General features: G+C 47.3%; 1 protein-coding gene across 4 annotated transcripts in view; it reads right to left on the bottom strand.

The window, feature by feature from the left end:
• Positions 1–3484: 3484 nt before the first annotated feature.
• The window catches only part of XIRP1 (xin actin binding repeat containing 1), a 33805-nt gene continuing 23094 nt past the window's right edge, over positions 3485–14195 (bottom strand). For all 4 annotated transcript variants that reach the window (XM_068175416.1, XM_068175424.1, XM_068175431.1 and 1 more), the window contains 2 exons: positions 13718–13771; positions 3485–12143 (listed from right to left, as the gene is read on the bottom strand). In XM_068175416.1, coding sequence (XP_068031517.1) covers positions 4473–12143; positions 13718–13771 — 7725 coding nt within the window. In that variant the 3' untranslated portion in view covers positions 3485–4472. The remainder of the gene's footprint in view (positions 12144–13717; positions 13772–14195) is intronic.

Here is a 14195-nt window from a genome sequence, read left to right as displayed (position 1 = left end):
AGTGTGACTGCAGAACTTCCTCTGATGGCGATGAGCTCTCACCCAGCACAGGGGTCTGTGTCCTGGCAGAGAAGAGAGTAACTTAATATGTCTGTGTTATATAAGAAAAAAAATGCTTTCCTTCAATCATGAGCAAAGAAGGAAGCAGAGCTGTTTAACAAACAAGCAGGATCTCTCCTCTGAGCAGGGAATGAATGTCTGAACTCCTGGAGTGTGTTTCCAAAGTGGGGTAACCTTTAATAGGGGATACTGGTCTCTTTCACAGGGGGATTTATTTTCAATGATCCTTGTCTGACACATGGCAAACACTCCTGCTCTTCAGAGGTGTACTTGTCAATGGTCTGGAAGATAGAGAGGTGATTAGAAGCAATTGAATGGCACTGTGGGCAAGGAAATTATCCTAAGGCTTCTGTGGAAAGCAGTTACAGGGTGTTCCTGGAAGGCTCTTCCAGCACACTGCTGATTACTGCAGTGCTGAAAGCTGCAGCTGGATTATGGCTTATCAGTTGTTGCCTTTTTTTCCTTGTGTGAATTAAAACCTTTTTATAGCAGTGGAGGTCAGCCTGAAAATGCCTGTGTTATTGATAAGCAGAGAAGCTGGGGAAGGGTCAGGAGCACAGGGCTTGTGAGGAGCAGCTGAGGGAGCTGGGGAGGCTCAGCCTGTAGTAAAAAGGAGGCTCAAGGGGCACCTTCTCATTCTCTTCAGCTCCCTGACAGGAGGGTGCAGCCCAGTGGGGGTTGTCTCTTCTCCCAAGTAGAAAAGTGATAGGACCAAAGGAAATGGCCTCAATTTGTGCCAGGGGAGGTTTAGATTTGGTGTTGGAAAATATTTCCTCACAGAAAGGTTTGTCAGGCTTTGGAACAGGCTGTCCATGGCAATGGTGGAGTCACCATGCCTGGAGGGATTTAAAAGATGTGTAGGTGTGGCACCTGGGGACAGGGTTTAGTGGCATGTGCATGGTGCTGGGTTAATGGTTGGCTCTGATGGTCTTAGAGAGCTTTCCCAGCCTTAACGATTCTGTGATTCCCTGGCGAGCACGAATCTTTCAGACTGAAGACTGTGCCCTCAGGGAGGCCAGTGACTGACAGAGCTGGGAAGGGCAGTACTTTTTGTGGGCACTTCAAATGAAGCCTGCTTCCTGTCCACTGCTGCAAAAGAACCAAACCTGTAGCTGGACTTGTCCTTTGACCCCTCAAGGAGGTAAAGTTCTGACAATACCAACTGTTCTCTGCCTCCTGGTCCAGATAACTCTTCCATCCTGCTTACTTTTGAAAATATCTGCTGTGTGAGAATGCAGAGACCCACCAGGGCAAAGAACAGTGAACAATGTCATGTCTTGTACCCCAAAATCACAGAAAATCTGTGACAACTCATTTGGGATCTGAAAGTTTGTATGTGCTCTGCTGGTTTATTATTGCAAAGTCTGAATGTGAACCGATCCTTCAGCTTGTGTTTGAGTTTCAAATCTTTGCATTTGTTTTTTCTCTCCAGCTCTTTCAGTGTCTCAAGGAGCCATGTATGGCGCTGAAATAATGCAGCATCTGTCTCCTCATCATATTTCAGTTTCTAGCTGATGGAAATACCATGAAAGAAACTAGTCTTAAATGATTGTAGCCTCATAAATGGCTCTTTGAGACATTTAAAAATCCTGTAAAACCAGAAACACAAACAATAAGATTGGCATTTTTAAGCAGTGGCAGTGCAGGACATTTGGGTTTATTTGAGTTTATGTGGAGTAATTTTCATTGCCCAAATAACCTGTATGCAGCTTACTAAAATTGGTCCACAGTCCTTCAAGAGAAATGAAACAACAAGAGAAATGGAACAACATCCCTGTGTGATGGAAACAAACAGGGAGAAGAAAGGAGTGTTTAAAAAATTTTGAAGATGATCTCCAGATAACTAAGTCTCCCTTATTTTTGAGACTCATCCTACTAAAGGAATTGGGAAGGTCTAAGTAGTTTTTTTTTTTTTTTTTACTGATTGCCTGAAAATAGGTCTGCTCAGTTTATTATGATCTGCTGTTCCGGTTCAGCCTTTAGCGTGGAACTGAAAATGATGTCCCTGTTCTTCTTTTGGCATGTCTTTCAAATCTATGGGGTTCTAGGTACAAATCAATGCATTCTGGTAATGTACCTCTTTTCTGGGGAGGAAGCAGAACTCTGATGTGGTCTAGAACACCTTGAACAAGGTGCTCATAATGCAAGATGACAGCTGCTATTTAAAACCTAACTATGAGCTTAGGGATATGGAGTGGTAGACACTGAACTGTCCCTTCTTCTCCAGTGTCCTGCTCCTAATTCATTAGTGTGGGCTCTTTTTCCTCAGAGGAAAAAAGGCAAACATTAACTGTGATAACTTAGTTATTTTTTTAAAATGAAATTACTGTCTCATTCTCAGATAAACTGATGGACTGAGCAAAGAGATGTCTGCCTGTAGATCAATCAGAAGAGCTACAATCAGACCCAGAGGTTGGCAGTCTAAGTCTGAGCCAGGCTGTAGGACACAGGTCCACAGCCTCATTTCGAGTCCTGTGGGCAGTTTTGGTCACCACAATACAAGAAGGACAAGGGAGGGCAACAAGGAAGGTGAAGGGCCTTGAAGAGAAGCAGTGGGAGGAGCAGCTGAGGACACTTGGTCTGTTCAGCCTGAGGAAGAGGAGACTGAAGGGAGACTTCATTGCCGTTACAACTTCCTCGTGAGGAGGAGAGGCAGACACTGATCTCCCCTCTGTGACCAGTGACAGGAACTGAGGGAATGGCCTGAAATTGTTGTCAGGGGAGATTTATGTTGGATGTCAGGAAAATGTTCTTCCCCCAGAGGGTGGTTGGGCACTGGAGCAGGTGCCCAGGGAAGTGGTCACAGCACCAGCCTGAGCTCAAGAAGTGTTTGGACAATGCTCTCAGCTACATGGTGGGATTTTTTGGGATTTCTTGTGCAGGACCTGGAGCTGGACTTGATGGTCCTTGAGGATCCCCTCCAACTCAGAATATGCTGTGATTCTGTGGGAAACAGTCTGGTCCCTCCATGGGCTCCTCACATTCCCCACACCTGGAGTGAACTCCTTGCCACCCTCCCACCTCTGAGCTCAGTGTGAGGTAAGTTGAGGCACAGCAGTGAGGAAGGACTGGTCATCAGCTGCTCCTCCTTGTAAGGCTTGTGGGGGGTCCAACACCTCAGCTACCTTCTCCCATGGGGGAAAGGGATACACACAAGTGTCCAGACCTTTCCAGGTGTACCCATCCTACCCAGAGTCCTGGACTGGGGGGTCTGTATCACCCTGGATTCGTTTTTCAGATAAGAGTATGAACACTTTGCTGCAGGGCTGATGATCCACCCTCATTGTAAAGCAGATGTAGACCAAATCCCTCCAGTGACTCAGAGTGCTCTCAATGTGTGATTCAGCTGGTCCATCGAGAGATGATTTTTAGGTATTTTCAGAGGAAACAAGCACTGAACAAAAGAAACTCAACCAGACCAAAGTATTTTTAAAGGTAAAGTTTACCGTCAGAACGCAGCAATAGAAGTTAAAAAAAGCCACAAAAGATCTAAAATCTTGAGTTGAGAATGTACAAAACAAAGTTGTAATAAGAAAAATTACTTTACAAAGTCTCAAAATGAATTTAAACAGTAAACATGTAGGAAATCATGGAAAATCTAAACTAAGGGGTTTGTGTATACTGAATAATAAATTATAATTCTAGAAATAAAGAAAATAAAGCAGTAGCCATTCTGACTCAAGAATCTTTTATAGCATCTGTCTTTGGGGGAATGGCATTGATAGTAGCTGTAGGTCTTAGCTTTACTATTTCCAGTACCATCAAACACTTTCCAAGAACTGAAAAACAAACTGATAAATAACTCCCCCAAGTCCAAGAGTGACAAAAACTCAAGATTCTTTTTTATCTTTTCTTTTCTTACTGGCTAAGAGAAAACCTATCCAACCCACCCATCAATATGAACTTGTGTGTATGTATATATATATATATATATATATATAAAAATATGTGTGTGTGTGTGTGTAGGATGCCCTTATTAGAAAAAGAAGGTACCATAAAGGTGTTTGTTTGCCAATGACCAGATTGATTAGTTCTTTAATTGATCCTACCTATCCTTCCTTCTGCAGTAGTTCAGAGAAGCCTGATCCAACACCTCCAACCACCCCCACCAAACATTCTAGGGGAAGTACCCTAAAGTGCCCATGGATGGATTTTTCCCTTGTGCTTCTAACAGTGCCAGGACTCTGGGTTGTGGTGCAGCACCAAGTCTGTTGGGTTGTCCAGGTGAGGGCTGTTCTCCAGTGTCAAGGCAGGCTGCACTTGTCCTGTCTGTGTGCAAACACCAAGACGATGACCCTGAGAAGTCCTTAGGGTGTAGGTAAATCCCTGTGTGTAATGTGGATAAAACAGGAGAAATGTTTATCGTGGCCTTTCTCTTTTGTCTTATACAGTCCTCTCTTGTTCTCCAGAATCTATTTCTTTGGCTTGGAGTTGCCAAAGGTGACATAGACCACTCCTGGCTCCTGAAAACTCCCATTGGTGTGGAAGTCTTCACCTGGGCTCTTCAAGTACCTCCGAAACACAGGTGAGGCAGATACCTCATACTGGGGATGAGAAACCACATCGCGTGTGGAAGACGTTTGTGTCTCGGATTGCTTGGTGACTGTGGTGGACGAAGTGATGATTTTGTTTCCAAACTGGTCCATTTCCTCATACTGCTCCATGACAGTCCGGGTGGCTCCGTAGAGCTTGGACCCGTCAGGCCCTGTCTGCAGCTCCAAGATGCTTTTCTGCCTCCGTGGATTTTGTGGGCTGGAGCGGTATTCTGAAAAGCTGCCTTTCATCCCACAGTGGCAGCTGTCTTTGGAGGTGTCCAGAGAAGACTTCTCTTTGTCGCTGGTTGGATGGCTGGCATTGCCAAGCATGTGCTGTTTCATGGAGCTGAGCCCAGGTTTTGTTTGGACAGAGTCTGATCTCTTTTCTAAGGGTTTTGTGTCATGCCCAGCAGACCCTGCTGAGGGGTGGTTATAGGAGCTAAAGCTGTTCTGAGCAAAAGCCTCCCTCTTTCCTGGAGAGTCAAGACAGTCTGGTGAAGGGCCATCCTGGGGGGAATGTGCTGTCCTGGGTGATTCTGCTGGTTTCCTGGCAGCAGACTCAATGGAGATGTAGGAAGGTGAGGAGGGAGAGCTGACACGAGACTGAATGAGGCGGGGGACCTCTAGCTCTGTCTTGGCTGCCTCTGTCTTTTCTGCCACCTTTGCACTTTCCACAGATGCTGCTTCCCCTGACTCCAGCATGACTTCCTCTTGCCTGGCTTTGCTTGATACAATGCTGATCTTACGGATATTGCTACTGCTCACAGAGCTTTGGGCGCTCCCCAGAGACTCCTTGAACAGCCCTGAGAGCCCTGCAATGTCTGACTCAGACTTGAGATTAGAAACGGAATAAATAGCTTTCTTGATGGCCTCCTCGATGTCCTGGATGCGGGCAAGTGTCTGCTCCTTCAGGTGGAGAATCTCAGCACTTGCTCGCTCCAGGTCCTCAAAAACCAGATCCACTGAGGAGACACTGTCAGCGTCCTCCTTTGCCTCAGCCTTGTCCTGTTGCTTGGCCTTCTGGCGCACAACCCACTCAGGGACCTTCTCAAAGAAGCTCTTCAGAGCTTTCACATCCACTTTGCTTGTCTCCTCCTCAAACTCCCTCACTCGGCTCAAGATCTCTTGCAGCTGCTCCTGTCTCCTGAGGTTCTCAAAGATCTCCATAGCCTCCTTGACATTGCCTTTCATGATCTCCTCTTTGTGTACTGACAGCCTCTTCCGACGCTCATCTTCTGTTTCTCTCTTTTTTTTCTCTCTCATAACAACGGCTGGCATCTCCTGGGCAGGTATCTCTGCCTCCCTATCAGGACATTTCAGTTGCCTGCTGTTTCCCTGCTGGTGCTCCTCAAAGGAGTTCATTGACTGCTGATGGAAGGACATTGAATGAGACATTTGCCTCCTCTCATGCACCTGCTGCACGACTCTCTGACTATCCCACAATCCATAGGAATTAGATACACTTTCCCTTTCCACCTTCGATGAGGCATTTTGTGCAGTGCCATCTCCTCTTTTTGGAGGGCTGTTGTGACCCACAGGGGAGGTGCTTGGCTCAGTTTGTCCTGGCACATCCTGTGCCAGTGCTCTGCCAGGACAGGCTGGAGATGACAGTGAAGAGCACCCATTCTCCTCTCGGCACAGCTCTATCTGCCTTTGAGCCACCTCGCCTGGGCATCTCCTTGGAGCAGCTGCTTTATCACTCATCATTCTTTGCTTGACTTCAAAACCAACCACTCCATTTTTCATTGGCTTTGAGGTCTTAGCATTGTCTGGTTCTACCTTTCCTTGTCCTCCTTTGCTGGCCTTGTACCTTTCTTCTGCTATTTGGAGAGGGGTTTTGGCAGTGTATTTTGGGAGCTTTCTCTCTGGATTTATACCCTGAACTGTGACAGACTTCTTCACAGATGTCTCTAAATTGCAGCATTTTGCTTGAACCTCCTCGTAGCCTGATTGTTCATGAACTTCCATGCAGCTTAATCCCAGCTCTGTGGGGGAAGGCCTTGGCTTGATCTCCCTCAAGCCTGAAGGTTTTGGAGGCAGGGGTGGAGGGATGGGTTTTGTTGATCTGCTTGTGCTGTAATTTGCAGAGGCAGAATGTGCTTCATGTAAGAGGTGTTCAGGTTTTGGAGGGGGAACAGGTTTTTTCCTGGGTGGGACAGTAGTTTCTGGTTTTGGAGGAATCCTGGTCTTCTCTGCAGGACTCTGGTCACTGGGTTTACAGGACAGAGAAGGGAGAGGAGGAAGAGGGGTCTGGAGTAGTGCAGAACATCCTGGGGCTTCATCTTTGCTGGTTGGTAATGGAAGGGCACCTTCTCTTGTTGCTTTAGTTGAGGGTGGGCAATGCTCTGCTTTCATCACAGCAACTGAGGGAGGAGGAGGAAAGTCATTATCAGCCTGTGACCCTGAAGCCACTACAGCAGTCTCGTTACTAGCGAGTTGAGTCTCATTTTTCTTTTTACACACAGAATAGGACTGCCCTGCATTTCTGTATATCATAGCAGCTTTAAAATCCCCTTTGGAGACATTAACATTAGACTTTTCCAGCGACTGAAGTGTGGCTTTTAAATTACCTCGGACAACATCCTCCTTTTCTACCAGGCGCTGTTCTGTGGCGGCACTTTGCAGTGCTCTGATAGCTGTCTGCACATCCCCTCTGACATCAACATCTCTTTCTTCTTGCTCTGATTGCTCTTTGTAATCAGACTCAACACAAGGGTTTATATAGGTTTTCACGGGTGTGGCAGTATAAAGGCCATCCTTAATGCTAAAATCTCTACTGGGCACAACTTGGACTTCCTGGCTCAATAGGTGTCGTCCCTGTACTTCCTCAGAAGCACTGACCTTTTTGTGTGATGCTATGCTCTTCTGAGACACGCTTGTATGGGTCTTGGATGCCTCCTGGACTCTAGTGGTGGTGGTCCTGGTGGCAGTGCTGCTGCTCTCCTGCTTGGTAGATGAGGAGTCCTTTTGGTGTACGGTTGATTGAAGAGTCATCGTCCCCTGTGAGCTGACTGTCTGCTGCCTGCAGGCTGTGTGGACCTCCTCCCTATTCCTCTGGAACTTGCTCTGAACGTGGTGCTGAATGTTTTTTGCTTCTGCTGTTGCCAGTCTCAGGCTTTGCATCGCAGCCTGGAGATCAGTCCCCAGAGCTTTTTCTTCTGCCTGAGTCTGGCTGGCTTCCCCAGGCACCACACTCAGTTGTTTCCCATCCACTTCTGCCCTCTGAGCTGTCACTTGTGTTGGAAATGTGCCTTGTATCATAGATTTTGGTTCCTTCAAATGGGCAGCGGTGGCTTCTTCTTTCTCTTCCTTCTTGCTGGCATCAGCAACCCTTTGGATTGACTTTGTAGTCACCCTAAGCCCTCCAGACAGAACTTCTTCCTTTCCCATCGCTGTGGGCAGGGGCTTCCCAAGACATTGCACAGTGGTGCCTGCCACACCTGCTGCATGCACAGCCTCTCTCTCTAACACACCCTCTCTGCCCAAGCTTTCACATACAAATCCCTTTTTTGCTCCCTCCACAGCCCCTGGCTCCCCTCCTGCAATTACTTTCTCCATTTGTTTTTTATTTGTCAAGACATGTATGTTAGCCCCATGCACAACCCGTGGACTGCTCTCATCTGCCCCCTCCTCCTCTGCTTGGGAAGAGATGAGGGATTGTATCTCTGACTCCTGCTGGAGATTCTTCAGGTAGCTGAGGTCTCCCTTCTCAATGCAGCTCGCAAAAAGTTGGACGTTTCCCTTCTCATTGTCCTCACGCTTGATGGTGGCTGCTGCTTTCTGCTCCTGAGAAGAAGCCAACAAGTTCCCAATTGTTGACTTCACATCCCCCTTGACGACTTTCTGCTGGACAGAACGGAACAGGAGGGAATAGAGAGTCATCTTCAGTGATCCCGACTTTGTCTCTTGTAGGACCATCCCCTTTTTGATGGAAGCATCTTGACTGAGGAGACCCTGTAAGGCCTTGGCTACGTCTCCACTCAAGTCCTCTTTGCCTTTAACAGCTTCACTCTGGTCCAACAGCTGCAATGGGCTTACTTTGATCTTGCCCTCTCTGTCCTCCTCCACCAGCATACTCTGTGCTTCCACATTGGTCCTGTGCAGGAGCTGCAGCATAATCCTTTGCAAGTGGCCTCCCACAATCTCCTCTTTCAGGATCTCTGGAGCTCCTGGGCTGCTGAGCTGGTACTTCACCATCTTCACACTCTCTGTATCATTAGCTTCAATGAGGATCCCATCATGCTGTATAGCCTGGCAAGTGCAGAGAGTCTCTAAAGTCTCCTTCATGGTTCTTTCTTTCAGTTCTATTTCTATGTTACCTTCAGAAGCACTAAATTTATCTAGAGGCGTGCTCTCAAAGAGCCACGTTGTGCTTTTCACATCTGCACGAGGGATCTCTTCTTGGGCCCCAGCGCTGACCGTCACCTCTGTGTCCTTAAGGGTGTCCATGGGCTGGGTTTCAAACAACCAGGTGCAGCGTTTTACATCCCCTTTCTGGCTGTCCTCTCTCTGCACTGTGCTCATGGATGAGCTTCTCTCTGCATCCCCGTACAGGGAGTCCACAGGATGGTTCTCAAAGAGCCAAGTGGATGTCCTCACGTCACCCCGCTGCACATCACTGACACTGACCATCCTCACGTACTTCTTCTGGCCCACTTGCTGGGACTCAAAGAGCTGCTTGTTGGACTGAACATCTCCCCTCTGCACATCATCCACTGTTCTGGGAACAGACAACTTTCCCCCTGAGAAGGAATCAAGAGGCTCTGTCTCAAACCTCCACCGTGCAGTTTGGACATCTCCTTTCTTGATGTCCTCTTGGGTGACAGCCCTAATCACAAACACCTCTTCTTCCTTCTTGATCTGATCCAGGGGCTTAGTTTCAAACAACCACCGGGCACCTTTCATGTCACCTTTCATGATTTCTTCTTTCTGCACTGAAGTGACCTCATGGTATCCTCCCTCTTTATCCTGGATGGCGTATAAAGGTTGGCTTTCAAAGAGCATTGTGCAGGACTTGACATTAGCTTTGCTCATGGTGTCTTTCTGGATCTTCTGGAGTTCTGTCTCATCCACTTTGTCATGGATTTGGTCAAGGGAATAGGTCTCAAATACGAACCTTTTTCCTCCAACATCTCCCCCCTTGGCATCCTTTTCAGGAGGTATTTCCTGGATGCCCTCAGAGTTGTCCTTCAGGGTGTCCATGGGGTAGTTCTCAAAGAGCCACGTGAACTTGTGCACAGACCCAGCTTCAATTGTTTCAGCATCCTTCTGGGATTTTGGCTTGGTGGCTGTGTCCAAGGGCTTGGCTTCAAAGAACTCTTTCACTCTGGACACTTCTCCAGACTGGAACTCCACACGACTGGAGTACCGCATGGTTTTTTTCCGGTCAGCTTCACTGACAGCGCTGCTGCCCAAAGGTTCAGTCTCAAACAGGTGCCGGACAGTTTTGACGTCCACTCCCTGTAATTCCTCCTGACTGTAGGCCTTACTGACTTGCAAATACTGCTCCTCCTGGCCTTTCAGGGAGTCGAGGGGCTGAGTCTCAAACATCCATGTGTAGGACTTCACATCGGCTTGGGGCACGCTGCCATCCTCCTCCTGCTTCTTCTCAGCCTTCTCGTACAGGGTGTGCATGGGCTGGGTCTCAAACAGCCACCGGCAGGTCTTCACATCCCCCTTCTGGGAGATTTCCCGCTTCACTGAGGGATGCTTCTCCCCTTCCGTGGCTTGGAGATGAATGACATCCATGGGCTGAGTTTCAAAGAGCCACTTGGCTGTCCTGACATCACCAGCCACCACCTCTTGCTTTGTGATCCCCCGTATTATATCCACTTTCTTGATGCTTTCATCAAATTGGTCCAGGGGCCTGGTTTCAAACATCCACTTGTAGTTCTTGACGTCACCGCTGACGATCTGCTCTCTGCTTACAGAGGTGACTTCGTGGAAATTGCCAAAGCTATCCTTGATGGCATACAGGGGTGTTGTCTCAAACAGGATTTGGTTGGCTTTGACATTGCCAGCTGGAATCTTCTCCTCCTCTTCTTTGGTGGCGGGCTCAGCATCAGCCTGCTTAATGCTGTCTAAGGGGAGAGTTTCAAACAGGGTCTTGAAAGATTTCACATCCCCTTTCACTACCTCTTCCATGCTGGTGGCTGGAATTTCTTCCTCAAATGCTTTGGAGATACTGCCAAGGGGACAGGTCTCAAAGACATGTTTTCTTTGCTTCACATCTCCCTTCTCCTCTGCTGAAAGCTCTACTTTCTTCAAACGTCCCACCTCAAAATTGTCTTTCAGGGTTTCCATTGGCTGCGTTTCGAAGAGCCAGAGCGTAGACTTCACATCACCTCCAATGACTTGTTCTTTGGCTGCAACACTTTCTGAAGCTTCTCCTTTCAGAGAGTCAAGAGTCTGCGTCTCAAAGAGCAATCGTTGTTTAGTGACATCTGCTCCTGTGACAAAATCTGTCGAAGCCTTAAAGTCCTGTTCTTCAACTGTGATTTCTCTGATGGCATCCAGAGGCTGAGTTTCAAATATCCACCTTGCACCACTGACATCCGGCCTTCCAATTTCTTCCAGTGAAATCCCACGGATTATCTGCACTTTGGAAGTGTCCTTGTTGATGGTATCAAGGGGCTGGGTCTCAAAGAGCCAGCGAGCTGTCCTGACTGCATTGGTCTGAATTTCTTCGCGGCAGACGGACTTGATTTCATGGATAGTCCCACTTTTGTCTCTGATGGCACAGAGTGGCTCTGTTTGGAAGAGCCTGACAGTCTTCTTAACATCACCTTTAAGCTCCTGGATCTCTGACTTGAGTTGTAGGATGCTCTTCTCCTCCACCGAGGAGCAGCGTCCTATGGCATCCAAGGACTGTGCTTCAAAGAGCTGTTTGGCGCCTTTCACGTCACCTCCCTGGACAGGCTCCTTGAGAACTGCCTCCTGCACCTCGGTTTCATCCGAATACAGTTTATTTAATGTGTCCAGTGGTTGGGTTTCAAAGAGCCACCGGGCAGTGCGAACATCCCCTCTGGCGAGGTCTGTTTCTGACACCTTGGCTGATGTTGATAGGTTGTATCCATTTATGGACTGGCTTTCAAACCTCAGGGAAGTGCTTTTCACATCCCCACTGGGAATGATCTCTTCTTCTGTCAGCTTCTTCGTGGCTTGATGGTCCCCAATAGAGTCAAGTGCCCAGTTCTCAAAAATCCAGCGCATAGACTGAACCTCTCCCGGGAGAACTTTATCCAGGTTCACGGAGGCCTGTGCATTGGGATCCTCGGTGTTAAGCATTTCTGCCAGGTCCTCAGTCACAGCTTCTTCCAGGTTCTTCCTGAGCTCGGGGTGCATGTGCCTGTAGAGCCTCTTCAGCTCGTTCACCTGGCGCTGCTGGTAGAACTTGGAGAAGGCTTGCTTTGGAGGAGGCACAGGGAGTGCATTGAGATCCTGGCCCCCTGGAGCGACGACCTGGACTGAGCCAACGGCTGGAGGGGGAGGCAAGTCATCTTCCATTTTCTGGATGGCAACTTTAGATGATTTCTGAGCCTCTGACATCTTTGGGGAAACAGTTTTAAACGTCAGCATCACCTCTCACCCCCCATTCCCGTGGCTGTTAATGGAGTGAATGGCAAAGGGAAAAGCCAACAGGGGAAATCCATGCACCCAGTAAGCTTCATACCTTTGGTTCAGTAGCACACAGCACTCCAAAACATCACATCACTGCACACGCTCCAGGCTTGGTGTTAGCCCTGGTTCCACAGCAAAGCGAGGTCTCTAATCCAGGTGAGGTGGTTAGTCTACAATTCCCAGGATTCAGTCCAGCTAGAGCACAACACAGGTGCCCGATTTGGGCTATGAGACCAAGAGAGAGTGACCACAAGAAGGATAAGGCTGACTTAGGGAAGTCAGTGAAAAGTTAACTTCTCCCTCCTGCTGGCCAGTGTCCAGAGATGTTGTGTCCCTGGCTGAGGACCTGCAGGGAACAAAAGATCTGGGTGCAGGAGAAAGCCAAGGAGCTATTTGTGAAGAGGTCTCAAGAAGAGAATGGGGAGAAGGAACCAAAGTGTCAAACTGAACTGATGAGGTTGGCTGGTGAGGTAACATGATGAGCTTTTGGTAGCACTATGGGGTGCCCACTCACTGCTCAGGAGGGAGGGCTTGGGGAAGGATGTTCATCTGATTAGTGATTTTTTCTGTTGCACTCAGAAGTGTGCCCCATTTGCACAAGAGTAGATACACATTTACACAGTTGGAGACTTAAATAAAGCCCTTCTGACTTGCAGACTTGTACAGGCATGAGGCTAACTGAGGTTTGCAAACTGCTGGAGTCAGCAGGCCGGATGATCTGTGCTGCCTGAGGAGGAAAAGTAAGGCTGAGGGACCAGAGATTGGGAGTAACACGTGTAGCTGGGGGCCAGGAAAGTTAGGCCTGTTTATACTCAGCTCATCTCAAATTCACAGCAGTGTTGGTACAGAAGTGAACAGAGTGGGCTGTGGGTGTCCAGTCTCCCTCTGAGCCTCCATTTCTGCAATTTTTCTTCTCAGTTTGTGCATCCTGGGCACTGAACACTGAACTGAATACCTGCAACCTGCACTGCCTGGGCATTTATCCACAGGGAAGCTGAAGCCTTTAATCGTTGTCTAAAAGAGACTGCAATCCTGGTGGCTTTCCTTTCAGTCAACAGATCTGCTGACCCTTGGCATGCCTGTGCAGTTATGTCTGCAGAGTTATGCCTGGAATATTATTAGTTGTTGCTCAAAGCAATGGTGCACGGTGTTATTTCACTCTGTTACACACAGATTGTTCTGGCTAAAAATAAGTCTCGAACATTAGTAAAAGAAACCCACACTCAGAACACCAAAACCAGCATATTTTGCAGCAAGTGAAAAACGCAAATCTTTCACATGAGCCAACGTAGTTGGAATGCACTTTTAAAATAAGGGGTTTGTTTGTTATTTATTTTTTTAAATCTGTGAAGAGCTTCTGAATGTGGGGAAGGGCAGCCGAGCAGCTGATAGCTATATTCAGTATGTAAGTGCTCCTGGCTGCCTTGTGTGGGTATTTAGATCACACTCACAGGCCACAAATATTTGGTTAGATAACGGTGCTTATCTTAAACATTTCCTACCTTGCTTTTTTTCTGTCTGTGGGGAGAGTGAATGGAGTTTTCCTTCTCAGTACTCTGGAAAAGATATGAGGAGAAATGCCATTAAACTACACAGCAAGACACATTATCTGCATATATATTTTTATATATTTATGTGTGCTAATGTCTATATCAATTACAGAGAACTGAAAACCATGCAGGTGTGATTTTCTCCTTTGGTTCATTGGCAGTTCTGAACAGCTGAGAAAGCAGACTTATTCCAGGTTAATCAGATATATGTTTCCTAATGTCTCAGTCAACAAGCAAAATCCCAAACATATTTTTTTTAAAGTTAGGGGAAAAACAAAATTAGCACTGATTTCTCCAAAGTTTGATTTAGCCTATATTTTTTCTTATACTTAAATATTTTAAAAAATTAATCTGATCAACATTTGTAATTGCATTATGAATTGTGTAATTTATTGCTTTGAAAAAAAAAATATTGGTTATCTAATCAGCT

The sequence above is a fragment of the Anomalospiza imberbis genome, chromosome 1, assembly GCF_031753505.1.
Source record: "Anomalospiza imberbis isolate Cuckoo-Finch-1a 21T00152 chromosome 1, ASM3175350v1, whole genome shotgun sequence".
NCBI lineage: Eukaryota > Metazoa > Chordata > Aves > Passeriformes > Viduidae > Anomalospiza > Anomalospiza imberbis.
The sequence above is the reverse complement of the archived record's forward strand: the minus strand, read 5'-3'. Positions and strand labels throughout refer to the sequence as shown.